Source organism: Rhamphochromis longiceps, linkage group LG19, assembly GCF_057381845.1.
Source record: "Rhamphochromis longiceps isolate RC_006_pf linkage group LG19, R_longiceps_female_GT1.1, whole genome shotgun sequence".
Lineage (NCBI taxonomy): Eukaryota > Metazoa > Chordata > Actinopteri > Cichliformes > Cichlidae > Rhamphochromis > Rhamphochromis longiceps.
In genome coordinates, this window is record NC_140575.1 from 30,632,036 (window position 1) to 30,655,596 (window position 23,561).

Consider the following 23,561-nt stretch of genomic DNA (forward strand, 5'->3'; position numbering starts at 1 on the left):
GTTATACACGAGACAATGGCCTACATAAAAATCCCCATGTTCAACTCTTATTTGATCAATACACACATCAAAGATGCCTTGTCTGAAACATTCATTAACGTTTTTCGCATTTACTCTACGTATGAATTATGCATGCTGCTGATTCAGAAGGAAACAAAATCCGATGAAATGCCCATTTGTGGTTGTAATAACAATGGATCCACAAATTTATGGTTGATTTCCTCTGAGACAGCACATATTTATTACTCGGGTGTGTGCCACGAAATGTATATCACAATATTTGTGAATATTACCCATTTCTAGATTACTTGTAAAACCCCGAAATCCCAAATTAGTTTCTCACCGTTTGCTCTCTTCTTGGGATACTTGGAGCTCTTTGCTCTCCCTGAAGATGAGAAGCCGCTCTCGCTCATAGAGTCGTGGGCAGAGGAAGCGCTGCCTGTGGCTTCACTGTCACGGATCATGCTTTCATATCCGCTGCTGCCACCGCTGTGGTAGAACAGAGCTGTGCGTCCCATCGCCGGAGGTAGCTCCCCGCTCAACACGCTGCTGTTGTCACTGCCGTGGCCACTGCTGTAGCGCTGAGGTCGCCTGGGTGCTGTGATTTTACTGTATGGAGAAGGCAGCATGGCTACTGGGGATTTGTCATCACTCACATTCACCCCGCTGTCATTCCCACTGTCTGAGTCTGCTGAAGCTTTCACGTGTTTTCCTGATATGTTGCCTGTTGCCAGTTCACTCACACGGCTATTTGCAGCTCTAATGGCCTGCTTTGTGCCCATGATAGTGCCTCTTCCAGGCTTGCTGGTGACTGCAGCGGTGGTCCGAGGAGCCGATGTCCGTCCAGAAGGAGGGAGGTTGGCATTAGTGTTTCTGGTAGATGGGGCGGCCAAAGACTTTGTGGAGGAGCTTAAGCCCTTGGAGCTGTTGGCTGATAGTGAACGTGCCTTAGAACCATTAACAGCTCCCAATGACCTAGGATTTACAGAAGCTTTTACCTGTCCAGGTTTGCTGACATTTCCTCCACTTGGGGAGGATGGACAGGAAGCAATAGGAGCGCTGGATGAATTGGGAATACCGAATCGCGAAATGGACTTGCTTGATTTGCTACTACTGCTGCCAAGACTTGCCCCGCTGTTCTCTCTACTAAGCGCAGCTCTGGAACCTGATAAGGACAGACTTTCACACCTTTCCAGTGATATCTGACTGCCATAGTGCTGCCCAGCCTCTCCTCTAGGCCCTTTGGCCTTCAAACTGGAGGTAACTTTGGCCGTGTTGAGGCTGGAGGTTTTGAAACTGTCTACTCTGTGGCATACCTCAAGCTCATCTTCTGATACAGCCGCCCTCGCTCCATAGGTCCTTCCTGCCTCCCCATATGCTGTCTTTAAGGCACTTTGGGGCAGCAGTGTCTTCGTTTTATGGTCAAGACTGGATTTTCTCACTGGAGGAGGAGGAGGCATGGTGCAGTCGGGTTTAGCGGAATTGCTCGCTTTCTGTGAGTTGGCCTTGTTTTTCCCCAGAGAGGAAAATTTAAGGCTTGTGGCAGATGCAACAATATCTTGGCTTCCCTTGTAGTCCGTGGTGGAATGAATGACGGGCACTGTTCCCAGGGTGGTGGCACCTCGTCTCAGCTGAGGCATTTTGCTGGGTGGATTCCTGCTGGCTGATTTCTCACAGCCATCAACCACCCTTTGGGCTGAGGTAGACCCCTGCACATTGGGAGAGCGAGGTACACTGTTGGTGTTGCTGGACGTTTTGCTGGAAGGGATGCCACTGGGGGGATTTCTGAGAAATTTGCTGGTATTGCTGGAGTCAGAAAATTGAGGTTCAGAGTGGTTGTCAATGCACTTCCAAGGATCTTCCTGTTTAACCTCTTGCCTTAGTGGCTCTCTACTGCTGCTGCTGCTACTGCTGCTGCTATGAGAGATAGATGAGGTAGGTTTAATCTTCCTGGGAAGACTGGAGTGGACTATAGTTGGGCCCTGTGGGGAGGAGCTAAGCGAGTGAGCTTTAGTTATTTTAGATGTAAATTTTAGGGAGCCTTTTGCTGATTCTGGTGATGGGGGGCACTTTGTCAGTGACAGCTTGCTTGAGGCGGCGCTATCACTGTCTAGTTCAGAAAAACTAAATCCGCTGTCATTTAGGGAGTTCTTGGCATTTCTAGGCGAGGAGACACAATTAAACATATCCAGGGAGTCAAAGTAAACGGTGGCCTCTGGGCCCATGTGTTTGGCCTGTGGAAGGAAGACGTCTGTGGAATGAGCCCCTTCGCTTTCCAAGGTGCAGACACTAACCTCACTCAGCCAAGAACTGATAGATGAACCTCTGCTGTCTATACACGCCATTCCTCCCTCCTGAGGGGCTGTGACCACTGAAATGTTCACCTCTGACCCTCCAGCGGCTGATGTGTAGGCATCGAATTCATCATTGATGCTACTGATGATGCTGACAGGTCGAGAACCAGAGGCCAGGGCCTGAAGAGAGCAGTCACTGTTAAAGCTAATAATGCTCGATGGCCGGCCTTGATCTACTATACTGCCTATAGATAGCTCCTCCACCACAGTGAACACCAGCTCATCCTCTCCGTTCAGCTCCACAGGCTGCTGCAGGGTGACGGTCGCTCTAAGGATGTCCCGGTCCAGACATCTTTCCCTCAACGTCGAGCGTACCTGGCACACCTCCACCGGAGCTCTAAGTAAAGGCGAAGTGCACGGATCCCTTCTTTTCGCAGCTTGGTGGCTCATTCCAACAGGTGGCATTCTGGTGCTTGATCTTTCCTCATTGTCAGTATTTTCTCTCTGCTGTGAAGGAGGCGGGGCTGGCTTTGGCAAGGATTTCTTGCTGGAGTAAATCTTCTCTCTCACCACAGGTTCAGTAGGTGGGGCAGCGGCAGGTGCCAGTTTGTTTGCACTAACCTTGTTTTCTGAAACCAAGGCCTTCTCACCATCAGCCCTGGTCCTGCAAACATTTTGAACACTCTCTGATGGTACCCTTTCCACAGGCATGCATTGCCTCTTGGCACTGTCAACTTTAGATTTGGCACTGGGACTGCAAGATGGCTGCGGGGGGACCGATTTAGGAGATTGTTTGGGTGAGATACCCTCTTGGTTGTAAGAAATATTTGCTACAGTCTTTGGTGAAACAGAGCTTTGGCTCTCTTTAGATTTGTCCATCTTGGGGCTAGCCTGGGATCGTTTTCCCTCTCCAACGAAAGCAGTAGGTTCTTCACTGCCGTCTATGCACTCAAGCCTCTCTTGCAGTTCAGCAAATGTGTTGCATTTAAAGAAATGGTCTCTGTCCAGAGGGCCCTCTTTTGCAGACTTCTTCTTGTTCAGAGAAGGGATAATTGGAACAAAGGCAGGTGGGCCTTCATTGTCACTAAGCTCCCTGTCTGAGATTGCAGTTCCCCCAGGGCCCACATAAATAACAGTATCACAAGACTGCTCACTACTAGAGGAGTATTCTGGGTCACTGAGCAAACAGGGCAGGTCTGGGTCCAGGGCTACTGTCCGAGGGTGAAAAGGCCTGAGGTGGGGGGGCCTCCGGATCCTCCCTTCCTCACACGAGCTTTCACCTCCAGATGAACTAGATGCATACTGCAAAACCAAGTTAGAACAGAGTAGAGATCTGTAAATGATCTCACAAAATGATAAAAGGAAAATTAACATAATAGACTTTGCAATTTACAAAATCACTTTAATTCTTATAATTTAGAGCAGATTCATATCTTACTAGTTTGCAGCAAAATCCATTTCAGAGCATATTTTAATTCCTATAATATTACCGGTCAATATTTATCTAGAGGTTAAAAGTGCACATCAATAGCCCCACAGAAACTAATGTCAATAATGCAAATTGTTGTCTGCGGCCTGCATCATAATTATAATGGGGACTAAATAAATACATGCTGTCATTTCACCTAATTATCTGGAGCATATATTTCCCTAATCTAAGGGAATACATCACACACTTCCTTAGGTGGTGGTATTGATTACATGATTATGTGCTGAGGAGCTGAGAGAAACTAGCTCTGACTTACTGCACTAATAATATTTCATTTGTGGGAGCATTAACACATTCATTTGCGAAATAGCTCCAAAATTACACGAGGAAGACAAATTTAAGGACTTTAATAATGCTGTGATTTATGATGAAGGTAATTAAAGTTACGCATGCACATTAGGAATGTAATTGCTACAATAGCAACACTTAATGATGAAATAATGTTTAATAATAACGATTACTCTTCATTTATCATTTATAAACAATGAGCAACATTAAATGGAGCTTTATTAAGATTTATAAGGATTATAATAAGTTCTTAAATTATACAAATGCATCGTTAGTGGTGTCACTGGAATTTCATATTGCTTGTTCATCGGTTTATCAGTGTGTTACTGCACATGTTTACATGCCGTACCTTAGATTTCTTCTTTCTCATTCGGTGGATCCGGGATGCCAGCTGGATAGTGGTGAGCGAGTCAGCATAGTTGGCTGGGGAATCTGAGATGTGGGCAATCATAGTTGTTCTGCAGTTGATGTTGCCAAGGGACTCCCTCAGCAGCATTGTCAGTTTGCTGTCTCTACAGGGAGCATTTACATTGTTATTAGCAAACAGCCCAGTAATATTTTACTGGGGCAGGCACGTTAAATCCTCCGAGCTGAAAAACACTCCCAAATGACAAGTCATTAATCTTTTCATACTTGAGTAACTACAATATAATCTTGTGCAACCCCAGTGAAAGCTGTTGTGCAGCTAACTAAACAAACTGAACAGTCGCACAGAAAAACCTGCAAGGTTGACAACACATGCGGTGACTTGCCTGAAACAATTAACATATAGATACAGTTTCTTGGAAGCTAAAACGCAGCCGACTCTAAAACCTCATGTTGGTGTTCTCACCTGTAGGGTACATGCTTCGCTCCATTTGTTAAAGCCATTATGACGTTTCCCAGTGCATTCAGGGAAAGACACAAGCCTCCTCCTCCATCTCTGCTTTTACTCAGGACCTTTTCGCAGCTCCCCAAGTCAATAAGGTGCAGCCTGCTTCGTCCACCCGACACTGCCAACGGCAGAAGAAGAACCAGGTGAGCAAAACAGACACTCCCTATGTGGAGTAAGTTGCCTGTACAAAGTGCCCTGATGACAGGAGTGGCATAGCTGTGTTTGAGCTGTCTGGATTATTTATGAGTAAGACTGCAGCCAGACTGCTAAACCTCCACCAGATGTGTAACTCATGGCAACAAGGAGTCTCCTTTGGTGAGACACGTAAAACGAGAGAATCTACTGACAATTAGAAACACAGTCCCCCATCGAATAATTTAAAAATGCAGACAGGGCGAATGCCAGCGTCTGTCCTTGTAAATCACAGAGCTACACATTATCCTGTTGGTGATTGATGTTGTTCATAAACCAGCAGGCTTTACTTACTCTTAACCACAATGTATTACAAGCATGCAAATACATTTCTGTTTTGCAGAGACCAGAATGAATTCATCAAACGCAAAAAAGAGCCTGCGATTTTCCATTAAAAGCTAAAGTGCGATCAAATCCACTTAGCCATCTAAAGAGCTTATGTTTTTAAAAAAAACCCAACAACAATTAGTGATAACTAAATGGAGGCGCCTTTTAATCTAGATTATCTTGTATTTTAGTACTTTTTAGAGCAAGTGTGGACTTCATTCACTAATCTGGCTGCTTGCGCATGGTTCACTCTATAATTTTCTACTATAAATTTGAAGGGACAACTTTCTGGTCCTATGCTGCAGGGCAGTAGTAATGCAATAATACTAACTTCCCCCTTTTCCAGTCTTCTCCATGCGGTACTGGTAAATGTGCAGTGTGAACAGCATGTGGGAGTTCCGTCGCTCGTCCTCATCAACATTCGGTCTGCTGGTGCTCCGGGCAGCAATGGCTGCATCCAAGAAGAAGGCGGCTTTCTCAGCAGTTGGGGCACGAAGCTCACTCTGGTTTTGAAGCTGAAGGGCGGGAAAGGAAAACCAGAGAATAAGGTCAGGGTATCCGAAAAAGGACTGATGTTTAAAAGAAAGAGAGACAGAGAGAAACGAGAAAGAGAAGGTAACCAGTTAATTGGACTCTGCCACACATTTCTTGCCCATTAGATTGGGTCTCAGGGGCTATTAAAACAGCAGATATGCACACAGTGGGGGGAGGATTAGGAGAGGTAATAGTGGAGCAGGAGGCAGGGGCTCTTCACCTCAACATGATGTGATGATGGCAGTGGTGGGATACAGAAGGAAAGGAAGGAGGAGGCAGAAGAGAGAAGGCACACATAGCTGCTGAAGGAAAGCGCAAGAGGGAGATTCATAGTACTGCACACCCTTTGAAGTTAGAGTCCATGCATATCCCCCAAAAACAACATCTGACAGCAACACCTGTGAGAGCCTTCAAACATACAGTCACAACCCCCCTCTGCTATTCCCACTCCCACCACACACACACACACACACACACACACACACACACACACACACACACACACACACACACACACACACACACACACACCCAGTAATACTTCTATGGCATTATAGAGGGCTGACACTAATACATCAGTAATAGATTCTGACGGATGCTGACAGAAGAGTCAATACAAAGGTAAGAAGAAAGCCATCAATACCACAGAAGGGTTGGGTAGAAAATATAAAGCAAGGGTTTTAAGAGCAGGTAGGGTAGGAAGTCACGGGAGATAAAAACACACACACATATATATACACACATTGCACTCGAAGAACTTTAAACATCTTTGAGGGGAAAAAAAGAGCTAGAGCCTAGACAGTAAAAGATCAATACTCAGTCAGACTAATATTTTATAACCCACAGAGAGAATGAAAGGATCAGTGAACAAAGAAAAAGTGGAGAGATGGAACACTTCTCACCTGAGTGCCACAGATGGGATCCTCTCTCAGGTGGATTCCCGGGGATTGGCCTTCCTGCAGGCTGCCGGACGACACCTCAGACAGCAAGTCCTTTAGCTCCTCATCTTTTCCAAAGATTTCCACTGCAGACACGCGGACTGAGAAGCGCGTGCCCGTCTTCTCCTTGCGCTCGTTGATGAGCTTGAAGAGCCAAGAAATGGCACAGGGCACAATGCCTAGGCTTTGAGTGGAGCTGTCTTTGCCAATCATGGTGTATGTCTTGCCTGAGGATGTAAGAAAGGAGGGGGGGGGGGGGGATAAAAATATTGCCTTGTGTGTGGAAGCCGGCTGCACTCACTATATGTTCAAAATAAAATTGCTTCTTTTATCAACCTGTCTGAAATAGGCCTGAAGTTCACAAAGAAATAGGCACTGGCATTGGATATTTTCTGAAGGGTTATTCTGCTAAACAAATGGTGCTGAAAAAAAATTAATAATGGCAGATGTGAAGGATTTGAGGTAATATTTGGAAAGGCAAAAATAAAATAATAATAACTTTTTTCTTTTAAATCAAATGCTAATCCAGGGACCTGTTCCAGACACAGTCATTCTGCACAGAATTACAGAAACTGGAAACAGCTGCATGAGAAAAGCAGGCCCTTCAGCCTAAGAACACTGGCCAGGCCAATTACTAAGATTTTAATTACAGACTGAGCCCTGAAGCCTGAATGCAGCACTTTACCCCTCACCCCCACACCAGACTCACTATCCATTCCTTTTCCTTCAATCACCCATTCCTTGACTCACCCCAGTGCACCGCTAAGCCAATTGTGGACATCAAGTGTAGCTAACAAAGAGCAATGAGAGTTTTCTTTGGCTAACAAAGGCACTTCTCTAATCTGTTGCCAGTGGAGAAGCTTACCGAGCTTTACTTGGCCAAAGCAGAAGATGCAGCCGTCTGCACCATTCACCACAGATTGGATGACCTCAGCTACTGTCCCTGAGCACACCTCAGCCTGTGGAAAAACACAAAGAGACAGGCCCTTCACAGTCAGTTTGCAATTCGAGGAACACTGTAAAACAGGCACAGTGAGCATTTGGCATTGCTTACACCAATTCATGTTATTAGTTTCAGTATTTTTCATCACTCAAGTGCGTGTGTGTTTGTTTGTTAATGTCTGTTTCCGTGTCTTGCATGTCGAGGCAATCTGTTTCAGCAGAGGTCCTCTGGGGCAAGGCTTCAGCAGCAAAGGCCCCTTCCCATACATCACACAGCAAACAAGACCTCTAACAGCAGAACAGCTTGTTGTTACTGTTAGCCACCAGCAGTGCTGCCCCAGCAGCACAATCTAGCAGCTTGGCCTCAACTATGTAGCAGAAACATTTAGTCTTTAGCCATCAGCAGCTTACTTAATTTTAAAAAATTGCTCAAAGTAGGCAAAAAATCTGAGGTTTTTCTGGATATCCTACACAGGTGATGACATCCTACACTCTGTTGTCATAGTTATTTAGAGTTCGCTGCACCATGGCGACATGCAAACAATACTTCAGATTACCGTACCTTGGATTTTCTGTTAATTTTGTCTTTGAGCAAAAACAGATTGAGTCATTCTCTTAAAAGATTTTGGTGTTTGTCTTAATATGAGAAGAGAGCAAATCTGATCCGCTCCTAAGTCACATGTACTAAACATACTGTATATCTGACCTTTGACTTTGATCTCAGCACTTATGCCTGCTGTGTCTTCCAAATGGCTGAGGTTAGATATAGCTGTCCTATGAAAGGAGTGGTTAGATATAAGTGGAGTGGATTCAAATCATTCCGTAGAGGGCTTAAAAGCCCAGCTGTTAGGCCCATGTTGCTAAGAATGCCCCTTGACCCAAGAAAGGCATTTTTTTCTCTAAGCCTCTGGTCACACCCTGCAAGTATAAAGACGTCCCTTTGCCCTTGAGAGGCTGAATTCCCTGATAACAAATAGAAAAATAGCTCTCTTGCTCTAATACACACACACATACACAAAGACTGGCCCTTACTTGTGAAGCATCCTGGGTAAAAACAGCATCAAAGGCAAATATCTTTGGGACGGCCACAGTGGCGGATCTCCTGTGCCCTGAACTAGAGTGTGGGCTGGACGCAGGATCGTAGAGGGTCAGCTGCTTCTTCCTACTGTCTACTTTCAAGAAAGACTGAGACTCTGAGGAGTCTGCAGCCTCCAGAGACGGACAGATACGCATCATCACTTTCACCTAAAGCAACATCAAATAAGCAAAAAGAGAGAACAGCGGTGTGTTAGAAATTGAGATGGCACAAAAACACGACAAAAAGACAGACATTTTGATTATAGTGCACTAAGCGAAGAGACGGGAAAAACATATGGCAGGCATTCAATATAAAAGTTGCAAACTGAAGGTCCTTCAGCGTTTGTGCATTAAGATCACGTTCACTTTGTCAGAGCTGATGGACACTGAAAGTTACCATGGAAACTCTCCCTGGGTCAACACATTGGCTAATGGTGTTAGTAAAAGGCAGCAAGGTGAGTATTGAAAGTCACAGCTGAAAATGTTAGAAATTGGTGTGTGTGCAGCTCCCTGCTGGGGGATTATCCCACTAGAGATTGTTTTTTCTGGACCAGGAACAGCTCACCAGCGTGGGAGTGCAGGAGCATATGCCCTCCCTGCCTGTTGTTCCACCTCCTAACTCTCCTTTTTCTCTCCTTTCCCTCTATTGCCTGCAAAACGACTGGCCGTCAAGTGACCCACCCTGCTATATTCTGAGACATATTATATTTATAAAATGAGCGTAGATTCTTAACACCTTCCCCAGGTCAACATATAGTTCTTGATGCCAACATGGTATGCTAAACATGATCGCATCTTGCATCTAAAGATGTTGATTCACTAACATGCCCATTCATGCCTTGTGGTAGGACCTCTTTTACAGACAACCTATGTCTCTAATGCATAGATGCACAGTTTGTGGTTTGTGTGGGTGTGCTTATGTGTGTCAGGCTATATGACACCTCTTTAGAAATTCTGACATCTCTATATTCCTTTACAATCTGATGGTCAGATAGCGCCACTTCTATTTCTCCAAAGGCTCTCTGGAAATATATCTGTGAATGACAGGGAACAGAAATGGCTCTTTGGATATGTTTAGCAGTCTTTAGAGTCCCTGTCAACTCCCAGAGTATTTAGTGCTGCGCCTAACATTACATCAGCTGAATTGCTTCTGTCCTACAGTATACATGACAGGGAACTCAATCCAGAGTCATTTTAAAGCTTGTTAAAAAAGTACCTATAAGATAAGATAAGATAAGATAAGATAAGATAAGATAAGATAAGATAGAACTTTATTAATCCCTCGGGTGGGTTCCTCTGGGAAATTCGACTTCCAAAAAGCACAGCAACGACCGAAGTTACAGTTACAGAATTGTTATATATATATATATATACACACACACACACACACACACACACACACACACACACACACACACACACACACACACACACATATATAAATACAGAGACAAATATAAATAAAATATACAAAGGGGATAAATAGAATAAATAGGAATAAAAAATAAAAATGCAAGTGAATTGCACATTTCAAGTATTGAGTCTATTGCACTGTTGACTATTTACAAAAAGTATTGCACAAGGTATTGTACAGTGAGGTGAAGAGGCACTACAGCTTAGTTGTTCCCCCCTCCTCTGTCCTCCTGTTTCCCCTCCCTCTCCCCTCCAGAGAGGAGTTAAACAGTTTGATGGCGTGTGGGACAAAGGAGTGGTGCCTCTCAGGCACTGAAATAAAACCCTTAAAATACAACCAACTCTCTTCCCTTTTTGACATAGGGCTGCTTTGCTCAGCTCAGGACTCTCCACCATCTTCACGCCTACACAAAAGGACCATTCTTCCCTGACTCGTATATTAATATTGCACTCACAAACAATGTGGCTGGAAAACCCTTTCTTTCATTGAGTGAATTCATCTTGGATACCACAGGCCAAGTGCAAGCACTCTTTATACTCCACAGGGGACTCTTGTTGTGACTGACAAGTGCATATGTTGAGTGAATTAGATTTGCTATGTCATTTAAACAGGGCTTCCATATATGACAACCACATGTCTGTCCACCAGACAGAGGCTACCAAGTGAGCTAATGTCCCTGTTTTATTTACGTTGGCAGAGATCAGATAGTGGAGGCCACAGAGGATTGGCTGTAGTATTTCACACCGTGCTAATGGCCCCTGGTTCCCTGTCCCTTGATTCCCCACAAAATCCATTAGTGAGGCTTGGCATGACTCCGTCCACTCAGCTCCTTACACCTGAAAGAACTGTGTCTAGGTCAAAAGTGGAGAAGTGGAAGTGACCCACCTACACCTGATTGGAAACATTGATTGAATTCGAATGAAACAGATCCGGAGAAGCCGTGAAAGCGACTGAAAATGTTATTTCACGTGCGATTCCACAGGTGAAAGAGAGGCAGACAAACCAGGAAAGCACACAGATCTGTTTACTTTACTATAAGAAAACCTGAAAATCTGTGCAAGCAGACTTGGAACAATATCATAAAATGTCATAAATCCTGATCTCCCGTTGAAAACCAGCTGCTTAAACGGCACAGATGGATCATATACATCAGGTGTGAGCTTGAGTAGGCTTGTTAATAGCACAGGTTTTTTATGAAGTCCCCGTGTCAATGGGAGATTTACAATATGTGGCAAAATTTCAACCGTCTGGATACCTGGCAACAGAAGCGAGCACTTCCTGTCCAGGTGGGATCTAATCTTGTTAGGGGACTTCTTCTGCTTTATAAATACAGGACGCCAGCTCAGACAAACAATACCCAATAAACCACAAAGGAAGAGAGATGTGTTTATACAGCTTTGTTTAATGACTGCTCTATCGCTGGCAGCCTGACTTTCAACACTGCACACTGCACCTAAAATGGAATTAGGAGTCTTGACGCTAACGTGACCACAGATTGGTGAATTATAGTTTTTACTGTCTTTTCTGTGTTCACAGAGAGGAATGCTGGTCACACAAACTGAGTGAATTCATGACATTCCAGCAGGCTTATCTGGCTGCATCTGCATGGACTGGACCAGACAGCACGCTGCCTGCAGACCAGTCTGTCGCCACTCTGCATTCAACCCTCCAAATAGGGGTTTGTGTGTATCCATAAATGTTGGCGCACGCAGTTCTGCAGGGCAAGGGAGGAAGGGAATGGTGGCTTATGAGAGCACGTGTTGTATAGCTGTTGTGCATTAAAAGCATTCTGTCTCTGGTGCCTCTGTGTGTGTCTTTTCTCACCTTTCCCATCCCTGGATTTTCCTTCACTTTGGAAACAGCACGGAGCAGACATGGTGGGGCAGGGGGTGGCGAGACCTGCAGGATACCGCTGAAGTTGGTCGGGTAGATGGAGGGTTCTTGCGGGTTAAGCAGGGAAGGCAGGTTTTTCTTCCGCTTGGAGGAAAGATTCAGCTTCTGAGCTGCCCTGGAGGTGGGAAGGGGAAAAAAAAGCCTTGAAAGTAAAGCTATACTTAGAAAACTACCAAGCTGTAAAGTTAAGCAAATCCTTTTTCTTTCTCTCTCAGGTAATGTTTTCTTGAGGAGGTACCCTACCAAGAGGTTATTGATTTTAAATGTCTACCTTGACAAAAACCACACGCTAACACTTTAACATAAAGGTCAACAATCTGCTCTTAGTCTGCCAAAGTAAACAAAGTCAGGAGGTGAGTTACACTATGCCACCACTCCCAACCCTTCTCCACTCTAAAAATGCTTTTCCCTCAACTCCCAACTCATACTCCCATAACAAGAAGGATAATGTTTCAGCTCTCGACTTAAACTAAAAGTGGAATTCTCTTACACCTTTATGTTTTTATGCAGAACAGCTCTCTAAGACAAATGGTCACCAGGTTCTCTGCTCAAAGGGACCAGACGCAGACTGTAAAGCCACAGGAAATACATGCACGTATTTTGATCAAACACAGCAAAAAAACTGTCGTGGATGTGACAGCTGAGGACTGTTGAAACACTTCCCTCTACCGCATACTTGTGTCCTTCTCTGCTAATCATTGCAGCTAAGCAATGATGACAGCATCATTTGGGTGGCTGTGACTCAGAAGATGGAGCAGATGATCTACTAATAAGAAGTTGTGGTTCAATTGCTGGCTGCATCCCAAAGTATCCTTGGGCAAGATACTGAGCACTGAGGTTCTCCTGATGTGTAATTGTTAGCTAGAAAAGCATTAGAAAAGACCCATATTGTTTTAGTATTTAGTATTATTACCTTATTGTTAGGGTTGTTTTTGTTGTGCATCTGCACTTTATTGTTGTCAATGTCTGCGCATGGGACAGTGTGAAACGTAATTTCAATTCCTTTGTATGGCAAGAACATTTGAAGAAATTGACAAATAAAGTTTTCTATTCTATTCTATTCTATTGAGACAAACCTACAACATGCATGTATTTTGGAAGTTGTAAACAACCTCGATAATCAGATGTTAGTTTAGTGATATCTAGATAGTCACATGACAGTTCTGCTGATACCAAACAGAACCCAGTTCTGTAAGTGAATTGACCTTTTTCACAGTTTAAATTCCGCTGTCATTCTGGTCTCTTTTCAAAGTCAAGAAGATCTCCATAGAACAATCAGAAGGAGTCATTCTTTTTTGTGCAAACTTCTTCAACTTTATAGGCAACACCAATATCTCTGCCTGGCCTGCAGGGACCCCGGTCCAGGTGGTTCGAGTTTTTGCTTTGCCCTAGATCAGTTAACACACACCTCAGGCAGTAATTCAAGGTCAGTAAGGAAAGTAATACCCAAAGGTAATTCAAATGCACTCAAATGGGTTTCATTTAAGCAGTCAGATTTCAGAGAAGTACGGGGAAGACAAAGGGGCGGTTGTCAACATGAAGGGAAGTGTGGCGCGGAGAATTAAGACCTGAAGTTGAGAATAGAATGTGAAAAATCTGCAGAGCAAGGTTTTTGAGGAGAGGTAGAATACATAGAGAACATGAAAAGGAGAAAAGAGGAAATCTGGAGTACAAAAAGGAACAGATCCATGTCCTGGTGAGTAGCATTTTTCTAAAAGGCCAGCCTGAGCTCATTAGCTGTGGTCTGGGCTCCTCTGGACAGGACTAGGTGGGCTGCTGCCAAAAACAGAACCCACCTCTCGTCCCTATCTCCTTGTATCCTGGAGTGACAACCCACCCCGCTTCCTCTTCTCCACCCCCTCCCCTCTCCACTGTACACCCCCTGCAGTGACAGCCCAAGAGCACAATCAGCGAACACACTGCTTGCTGATGGAATAATTATTGCATCCAAGAAGACTACAGGAGAAGCCGCTCCCCGGGGAGCTGCCTATGTGTGATAGCATGCGAGACGGATCGTGTGACACGGAGTGAGATGGAATAGATGAATGCGAGATGGAGAGAAAGAAAGGGGAAACTATAGCAGAGTACACGTGGCGGCGCGAGTCTGCGAGTGTGTACGTGCATTTATGAGAGGCATCCGCAGCACATTCATTCAAGATAAATCTACCCTGTCCCTCTGTCTCTCTCTGCCTCTCTCCCTCTCTCACCCCTCACCTCATTCTCTCTTCTCTTTGAGTTTAGATAGAAATCAAGCAGCACCCACAGAGTAGCATAGAAAAAAAGCCACTCCACTTCATTTATAATTGTTTTGACCAGCGAGTAGCGTTCACAGCCCAAAGCTGCGATTGTAACCTTGAGCTTTAATTCATGCAACACAATGACAATCAGTGCACATGTTCATGAATGGAAGGTGAGGGATGATTATGCTAGGGCTTTGTTTTTTTCAACACAGTCACACGTACACAGGTAAACTGCTTGTCTCTCCCCACCTCTCCCTCCCACGTCCTCTCATTTCTCTCTCCTCTCCTTACACAACTATATGATCAGTCATTGGAAAAAAAGAGAGAGAGGCAGTGAAGAGAGGCTCAGATTTCTTTGCCCACAACAGCTTGTCCACCTGTTCACTCAATCTCAATGCTAATGAAGCTGTTTTCCTTCACAACTTTCTCTAAAATGCTCAAAGGAGACTCTATATGTATGAGGAAGTGAAGCCCGAAAACACTTGAACATACACTCATGCTTTATGAATTCTGTTGAATGTTAGAAAAGTGAGCCAAAGCTTCCCCCCCCGACATGCACACATTGTGAGATACTTACAGCTCTTTCCAATCCATTATCTAGTTTATGCTCATAGTCAAAAAACAGGCAACTGATAGAGTTCAACTTTGCTGTCCTTGTCCGTGTTGTAACTTTTCTCCATTATTTGCACATTTGCTACGCCGGCACACTCAGCAATTACACAGCGAGGTGGGGTTGCTTGCTACTCAAGGCACAGAGGTCCTTTTCGCTACGATCATCAACGTTCCACTTAATTTCACAGAGGCTTGTGAGAAGCTCGGGGGGCAGAGGGAGAGCGACGAGTGGGAGGCGTGGGCGTCATAGTAACTGAATGGAACAAGCGGCAGGTGGGGCTGGGTGGAGGTGGGCAGGCAGGATGAGTGCCCTTCAGGAAAACCAGTAGGTGCGCAGTGAAGGTGTAATCCAGAGAGTTTCTTAAGAGAAGGTGAGGACGAGGTTAGGATGAGGATGTGCACCTCCTGTGTTCATGCACTACGAAAGCATCTCTAACTCCTTGCGTGTCTCCTTCACCTGCAAAAGTTCAGACGCAGTTCAGAAACCGCAGAAACTTGGCTTGTCCTCCGACTCAGTTTTACTTTTTCTTCGCATCCAATTCTTCAGTCATCCCATAGGCTGCTTTTTTCCCCTCATCCAGTTAATCCACCGTACTTGTCTGCTGTGAGTGGTTACAGATCCTTATGCCTCGGTCCTTCCCAGACGCTCTACTGCTTACAGGCAGAAGGCAGGGAAAATAATCAGCGCTCCTGGCTGGGCTGCAAGATTTCCTTGAGTAGCTGAGAATGAGAAGAATTCCTGCTCCTGTTCCACCTCTTAGTCCTTCTCCTGCAATCGGAGAAATTCTGGCAGCTGTCCTGCCGTGTCTCTCTCTATTTCTCTTTCCCTGGCTCTCTCTCTCACACACACACATCCACACACACACATACATACATTCCCTCCTCTCTCCCTGCCTCCCACCTCTCCCTCTCTCTCTCCCTTTCTTTCCTCAGCCCAGCCCCTTTTCCCTCCGACTGCCAGACGAGGTGTCAGCGCTCGATTGCTGGCTGCTTGCGGCGCAATTTGCGAGTGCTCTCTTTCTCTCTCTCTCTTTCTCTACCCACACGCACACACACACTCACTGTCTCATTCAGCCTTCTGCACAAACACACATGCATGCACCCCACCACACGTCACATGAATAGTTAATGCATGCAGGAGCCCTCTCTTCTTTTAGGGTCCCACACTTCAAACAGATTTGGTTAGTATGCCTACAGTGTATGCATCCATGAGCCCGAGAGTACATGTGTGTTCCTGTGTTTTTGGGGTAGCATGTGTACACTACATATTTGTATTATTTTATTTATTTTTTGTCGTTGCTAACAGATGTAATTAGCCGGAAGAATGAGAGCGGTATTAATCATAAGGAGCGAGACAGGATAAGGAAGGATGTACTTAAGAGGAGAAAAATGGATTTCTTCAATGAATGATGCTCTGACTAAACTGGAAAGCTGAGGGAGATTAAAAAAAAAACAAAACAAAAAAAGAGGACAGACAATGAACAAATGACTTCTTAGAAAGGCAGATTTATGCTGGCCACTAAGAGAGAATGCAGTCAGTCAATGGTCAAGGGTAAAAAGGGGAATGAAAGCATGTGAGTGGGTGAGCGCTGGGGTGAGAGTACCCTGTATTCCCTGGGCTGCCAATTTACCAGTAAGCCCTCTCAGCCCCCCCAACCAGCCAGTCTTGTTTGAAAGGCTGCTACTTTGGCTGCAGAGTGCCTACTACAACATATCGGCAAACAGAGTGGGTGTGAGACTTGCCAGATGAAAGTACATGCAGCACAAAGCTCTATCGGCTCCTCTCCTTCTGACACAGTGCCCCTTATATGAACTCTGCTGGATTAAATTTGAAGGCAAACAATAAAACCAACACCACCTACATTTTTCGTACAGTAATAAAGCTGTTTGATATATCACATAACCTTTTCCTTCTTCCCTTTCTGCCCTTCCATAGCATGGTTACCTTTGCTTTTCTGCAGTGTTTGCTTTTCTGAGGTGGGCTTATTTTAAAGTGCTAGGACTGTCTCCTAACAGAGTTCTACATGCTTCACCACCATCGAATCCCTTTGAGCAATGATTGGCAACAGATGATGAGTAAAAGACAATACTAATGTCGGCATTGGTCACTCTGACAGTGCAACCGGTAATTATTCTCATCCCTACTGCTGCTACCACCAGTGTGCTTTTCACTGTTATACATCAAACTGACATAAAAATAGGGGACAGCCACAGTTGGAACTATCCTGATAGTCTTTCAGCTCCATCACTGTCTTCTTATGAACAGACCTTAGGGACAGATAATCAGAGTAATATATATAAATGAGCTGAAGTAAGACAGATGTAAAATCAAGAACCCTTTAAATGAAAAGGTCTCCCGGTGCCTTTGTTCGAGAAAGGACATGTAGATTTCATCCTTTACCTAAGGAGGGAGTGAGAGCGAGGGAGGAGCGGAGGTGGTCAATGGTGGCACGACAGAGAAAGAATGGTTAGGCTGTATTTTCTGACTAGATTCAAAGCTTCACTGTAGCCTGTCAATAATGTTCCCAGCCTTTTTTCTTTGCTTTGTCAAATTAACAAGAGAAATTCCTCTGACCCAGAGAGACATTAGTTGGTGCGCCTATTAGCTTGTTTGTACAAATTTGTCTCTGTTCTCCACGCCAGCTATACAGCTCTTTAGGTACCTCTTTTCTGTGGTTAATTACCATGTTGGCCGCATTTACTATCCTTGACACTTCCTTTCTGTGAATCTCCTTTTTTCCCCCCTCTGCAGACAAGATAAGGCTGCTCTGGCCATTCATGCGCGGATCAGATCACTCAGTCTGATATGAGACTGCTTTACCCGCGCCACCCCACCCACAGCGAGTCTCCCACTGCTGCTGATTAGCAGGCTGGCATAGCTCTTCACGAATGGGAGATGGGAGTACTGGGGCTACAGCCAGCTTCAACACCATGCAGTGATAATGACTACGGCACAATGAGTTCACTCGCTCACTGGTTGCTAGAGACACTGAGAATTTACCCCATACCAGTGACGGCATTTGTGAGACTTTCTCTTTAGTTGAAGCCGGTATAGCCATGTTGCTGTTGTATATACTGAGTATTTTGCCCTCACCATAAATGCCAAATCAGCAGATGGTCATGACTGACTGGGCTGGATGTCTGTTGATCTATATCAGAGCAGGTACTCTGTTTTTGAGTCAAAAGATAATCATTAGGAAACCTCCCCAGAGCTAAAACCAGTACAGGCTGTCTTATTGATGGGCTGCCCTTGACATGATCAAACAGCTCTCTGCCCCAAAGGTGTGGGGGTATAACATAAATCTACTGTCTGTAGGAGAAATACAGACTTAGTTCTGTTAAAGCAAGAGCACCAGACCGAAGTTTTGTGTGCAGGCAGACATCGCTGTGTGGTTTTCTCTTTGCCAAATTTTAGGTAGGATTAACGCAAATCTGCATCCCTGCACTGGCCTCGCGGTCCCAGGTCACCCACAGCCTGACCCAGCCTTCGTTAAACTTTGGCAGTGATTAAGTGACCATGACATCAGCCTGTGAACACACACACATGCATACACACACATTCATACGGTGTGCAGACGAGAGGAGGTGATGTCATCCTCTGCCAACCAGCGCTGGCAGCGAGAATGCCCACCCAGACAAGATTTACTAACAAGGTCAGGATGCCGATCATTAAATGAGACAAATGCTTCCATGCCATAAAAGCTTCCTGAGAGTTCATCTGTTGTAGCTGTATTTCAGAGGATTAGAAAAGACCCTTTGACTGCCCTGTGAAGCTGTAAGTGTCACCATCTTTCAGATGTGGAGTATAAACATACGCATTAACCTAACACTAAAAGCTCGGGTGGTCATATAAGGTAGGTTCTTAAACTAACCAGAGAAATGGTCAATGGACTTTATTTATATACCTCTAGCCTTGCTGAATACTTAAAGCATTACAAGCATCATTCATACATATAGCACTTGTGCTTTACATAAATATGTAACTAAGGGACCATTTTGGGGAATCAGTATCTTGTGCAAAGACACACCAAAGGTCACGGGCGGAAAAGCCAATAAATGAAGCACAAGCCTCTGTTTAGTGGATAACCTGCTCCACTCCCTGAGTCACAGCTGCCCCACAGAGACATAGTTGGGTTACCTGAGACGCAGCACTGAACATATGGGGAGAACGCTTTAGAGCTGGCTGTTGAATAGATGACAGAGCCTCCTGTGTGGCACAGACGTTTAGTCTGATAATGAGCCCGTTTTCTTTCTAAAGTCTCCCTGCAATTAAAAGACCTCTGGTATAAACATTCATTTAGTTTTTCTCACTTCCTCCCTCTTATCCTAAATCACTCAAAACAACTGCCTGAGGCTACAGCAGCATGGACACTGAAATTAATGCCGAATATGGTTTTAAAAAAATGTAACTGTAGCACAAAAATATGCTATTTTATTTTACAGACGCTGCTAAAAAAAGGAAAAAAAGCTCCCACCTGGAGCTACAGGAACAGACATTCTCCTCTGTTCAGCATGGTTATCTTATCGTTCAGATTCAGATTCAGATGAGCATCTTTCCAAACCAAGATCTTTCCAGTAGTTTTGAAAAATGTGTTTCCTCACTCCTTTGGCAGCCCCAGGTACATTAAAATGGAAGAGAGAACTATCAGGCTTATCGGGCTGTCAGTTAAATCTTATCAATCCAAAGCTCTGAAGCTTTCAACTGACTGCGAGGCTGCTTTCTCCTGCTTGGCTGTTTTAATAGTATACTGAAGGTAGAGCTCCTCTGTGCTGTATTGGCTTACACAGCAGCAGTTTGCTGGAAGTGGCCAAACACCTCCAGGCTAAGATTTATAGACTTTCTATAAATCCTCAGAAATAGATAAACGAATCCCAGCAAAACCAGACAGCAATGAATGCAATGTCCAGTTAGCTGAGTGATACCCTGCACGGCACACTCCAAACCTATCGGACCGACGCTTTTCAGGAAAGCTCTTTGTTCCAACAAGGTGTTCAACAAGCCTTTTGTTCCTGCTTAGCGTCTGGCCTTGGACACAGAATATCAGATGGATCATTATTTGTGCGCTGACTGCTGACGGCCCAAGGCTGAGCATCTTCACTGCACCAATCTGCAGCCAATTAAGTAAGGCCAAAAGCATTCATGTAACATCTGTGGATACAATGCGTCATCACAGAAAAGAAAGGATTCCGCACAAAAACTGATGTCGCCTTTTTGCAATTGACTTGTCGCATTTGTATCATAATGTGGATTCAGGGAGGTTTCCTGTCAGAAGAAGAAAAAGAAGTGCAGCTTTCCGTAAATAAAATCCCAAATTCTTCCCGGAGGTTGTAAACCTGTTTTGTTGCAATCTCCTTAGAACTCTTTTCAACCGGTCTGTGGACTGAGCTGGAAAACAAGGGATTAGGGTATCCTCTGGAGAATTGCTTGAATAACAGGGGATCATTTGGAACACGGGGGAAGAAAGGGATTCTGAGTGGTAAATGGAGGGAAAAGCACTGTAGAGGTGAGGAAGGCGTTAAAAAATGAATTGGGGGGATAGTAAGTAAGAGAAAGCTGCAGAGGAAGCGTAAGGAAGGAAGGAAGAAAGACGGAGAGCGAGGGAGGGAGCAGCAGGCTGTAGAGCCAAGTCCTCTCTTCGATCAGTGGGCCTGGCTCTGTGCCAGTGAAGCGCTGTCCATGAGGAGGTAAATCATTTTCTGCCTGAGAAAGAAACAGGGGAAAAAATGATTGGTGGGGGTATGCCACAGCCATCTTGGAATTACTTTATTCCCAAAGATGGGAATTCCCAGTCGGCCAAAAATAAATGGAACAGTTGGCCCAGAAAGTGAAAAAACTCATCAATATTCAAGAAAACCTGGTTTGGTGATTCAGTACATGAGGGTAAACAACACAAATTTAAGAAGTGGCTTGTATCAGCGCAGACGTAAAAAGAACTTCTTTTTACTCTGATTTTGTTGAGAAAAAGAAGAAACTATGATTTGTCTGATTTGGCTCCTGTGCTTTTGGATGTCAGATCAAGAAGAACTGGCTCATGCCAGTAGACCCTCACTATCCCACTGCGGTACAGAGAAGGCGCTCTGTGCCATTGCCAATAAGGTTAAAGAGAGGTGGGAATATTTTTGGCAGACAAACACACAGGGTTTTTGTGTTTAACACGCTGAATATTAAGTATTGTGTCTCCAGACACCCTGCACAGTCACACACCCACTAATTCACCTCAACCCCGGAGTGAAAGGCCGCAAAACTCTGTTGCCAAGCTAGGGTCTTAAGGAAGGCTTAAGATGAGCAAAGGAAGGAAAATGGTAGGGTATTGTTGCATTTACTTTCACTTTATTGTTCCTTGTAACATTGAGGATCAAGTCTTGCAAATATGGCCTTAACTAGCTTGAACACTGGGCCATGACGAGGTGAAGAAAGCACAGGCTTTAGCTCTGCAGGACATGTTTGTTAGTCATTTGGATAAATGAGCCAATTAAACTCCTTTGTGGAAATAACTGGAAATAACTGCATTGAAATTCAAAGGTCATCCAACAAAAATCTCTAACAATTGACTCTAAATTGTTTACAAGAGGTTTCCAAAAATGCAGCGTCAGTAAAATGCTCCGCTAATGTGTCAAAACTGGTTCATGCAGCAAAAGTAAAAGTCTTTGGAAGAACATTCACTTTTCAGCTGATGGGTGACAGATGATAATGAAGACATGTTCATCCCTGCTCCACCGACTGCAGTCTCCCCACCTCTGGCACTGCTGACAAAGATTAACAGCTGCTTTCATCTCTTCCAGAGCATTTTCTCTCTGCTCCTCAGACAGCGCTCCAGGTATTTTGCTATGCTCCTCTCCCAGGCTGCAGAGAATCTGGAATAACTCCACATTTTCACATGTTGAACTGCGATTCACCCGTCATCCCACCCACGTCTTGCCTTCAAAACATCAGGTAGGCTGTTGCACTCAGGGCACACAAACACAACTTTTGGAACACACATGAAGTTATCACTGACTGAGTGACGTTTCCTGTCTCGGAAATCGCTTCGGTGCTTTTTTAGAAGCAGGATATTTGATAGACAAGCAACAAATGAGGCCTGTTATCAGACAATTACGAGACAATTCCTCAATCAAATATTATGCCCCTGTAGCTTAATGCTGTCAGAGGGGAAACTAACGTGAGAGCGTGATAACTTTGGGAGGGACGGGCAACGGGGGAAAAAGTACTTCTGGATCACTTCTCCACTTCATTAATCATTTGCTGCCAGAGTAAGACACCTAGCTATTATTTATTTGCACTTTCCCACACAGAGGCTATCACAACAAACAGGCCCACAGGCTGATGAGAACATTTGGGAGTGATTAATCAGTGGGCGGCCTGGCGAGACAGAAAGCAGGGGGAGGGGAGGTCTTACATGTGTTTCCTAATCTTTCATCTATATTCTGGTCAACTGGTAACCCAACTAAAACCAGAAAAGGTCCAAATCAGGTGAAATGGGCAGTACTGTCATGAAAGACCATGTAAATCAAATGAAAAGTGGAGACCAATCTGAAAATAAAAGCAGGGAAAGCAAAGAAACCGCGTGGCTGAGAAAAGCCACCAAAATGCCAGCGACTGCAGCCACATTATTCAAATTAAGCAGTTTATCCTGTATCACATACTGATAAACTGAGTCACCGAAACACACACAGCTACACTTGCTGGTTCTCATAGAGCGTATGGGGAAAAGGGGATTTTAGCACACCACAGCTGGCTCTCATGCGCTGGGTCGTGAACCGATTATAGGCTATAATCCTCTCCATTCAAGACGACGTGCATGTAGAAAACAGTGACAGAAACACAGGGGAGATCAACCGTCCTCGCAGCTTTTAATTTGATACGGTGGTTTTGCACGTCCAAGCCGCTCGCTTGTCTCATACATAAGTGGACATGAAAAGGTGGGGCACAATATCCTTTACAATTACTCTTAATCTTCATAATTCTCCACTAAGAAGTAGACTGTGGAGCAAATAAAACATAGGCGATGTACTAGAAGGACCATTAGGCATCCATCCTGTTTTAATGTAGCTTATTTTGCATTAACTGCTGCAGACTATAGTGAAGCCAGAAGTTAATACTGAAAATGTCCTGATAATAAACTGTCAGCAATATTTTTCATGTTTAATTTTTCTTACAAGCCCCGTTGTTACTTGTTTTAAATTCCCCACAGCTACCATCAACCCATGTGAACCCTTTCAACCTCCTGGAGCCAAGCTACATATAGATGGAGATTAAAATAAAAAAGACAGTGTTATCGGAATGAAATGATTCAGCTACTAGGGCTGTGGGTAATGAGGGAAACCTGTCCTAACAATGCCCTTATCCTCAGTGGTAATCCGAGCTTCATCCAGGGAAAGCTAGCGCCTCACAATTGACTTATCGAAGGACGGCGGGTGCAAGGTGGTGCTGTGCATATAATATTTAT

At 44.6% G+C, this 23,561-nt stretch overlaps 1 protein-coding gene across 5 annotated transcripts in view; it reads right to left on the reverse strand.

Annotated features, from left to right (window-relative positions):
* Positions 1-23,561, reverse strand: part of kif26ab (kinesin family member 26Ab) — a 67,283-nt gene that overhangs the window by 2,275 nt on the left and 41,447 nt on the right. For 4 of the 5 annotated variants that reach the window (XM_085392560.1, XM_085392561.1, XM_085392562.1 and 1 more), the window contains 8 exons: positions 12,194-12,377; positions 8,911-9,123; positions 7,802-7,895; positions 6,901-7,163; positions 5,796-5,979; positions 4,904-5,063; positions 4,421-4,583; positions 344-3,596 (listed from right to left, as the gene is read on the reverse strand). In XM_085392560.1, the coding sequence (XP_085248686.1) occupies positions 344-3,596; positions 4,421-4,583; positions 4,904-5,063; positions 5,796-5,979; positions 6,901-7,163; positions 7,802-7,895; positions 8,911-9,123; positions 12,194-12,377 (4,514 nt within the window). Of the gene's footprint in view, positions 1-343; positions 3,597-4,420; positions 4,584-4,903; positions 5,064-5,795; positions 5,980-6,900; positions 7,164-7,801; positions 7,896-8,910; positions 9,124-12,193; positions 12,378-15,079; positions 15,998-23,561 lie in introns of those variants that run through there. The other variant, XM_085392564.1, reaches the window with a different exon arrangement.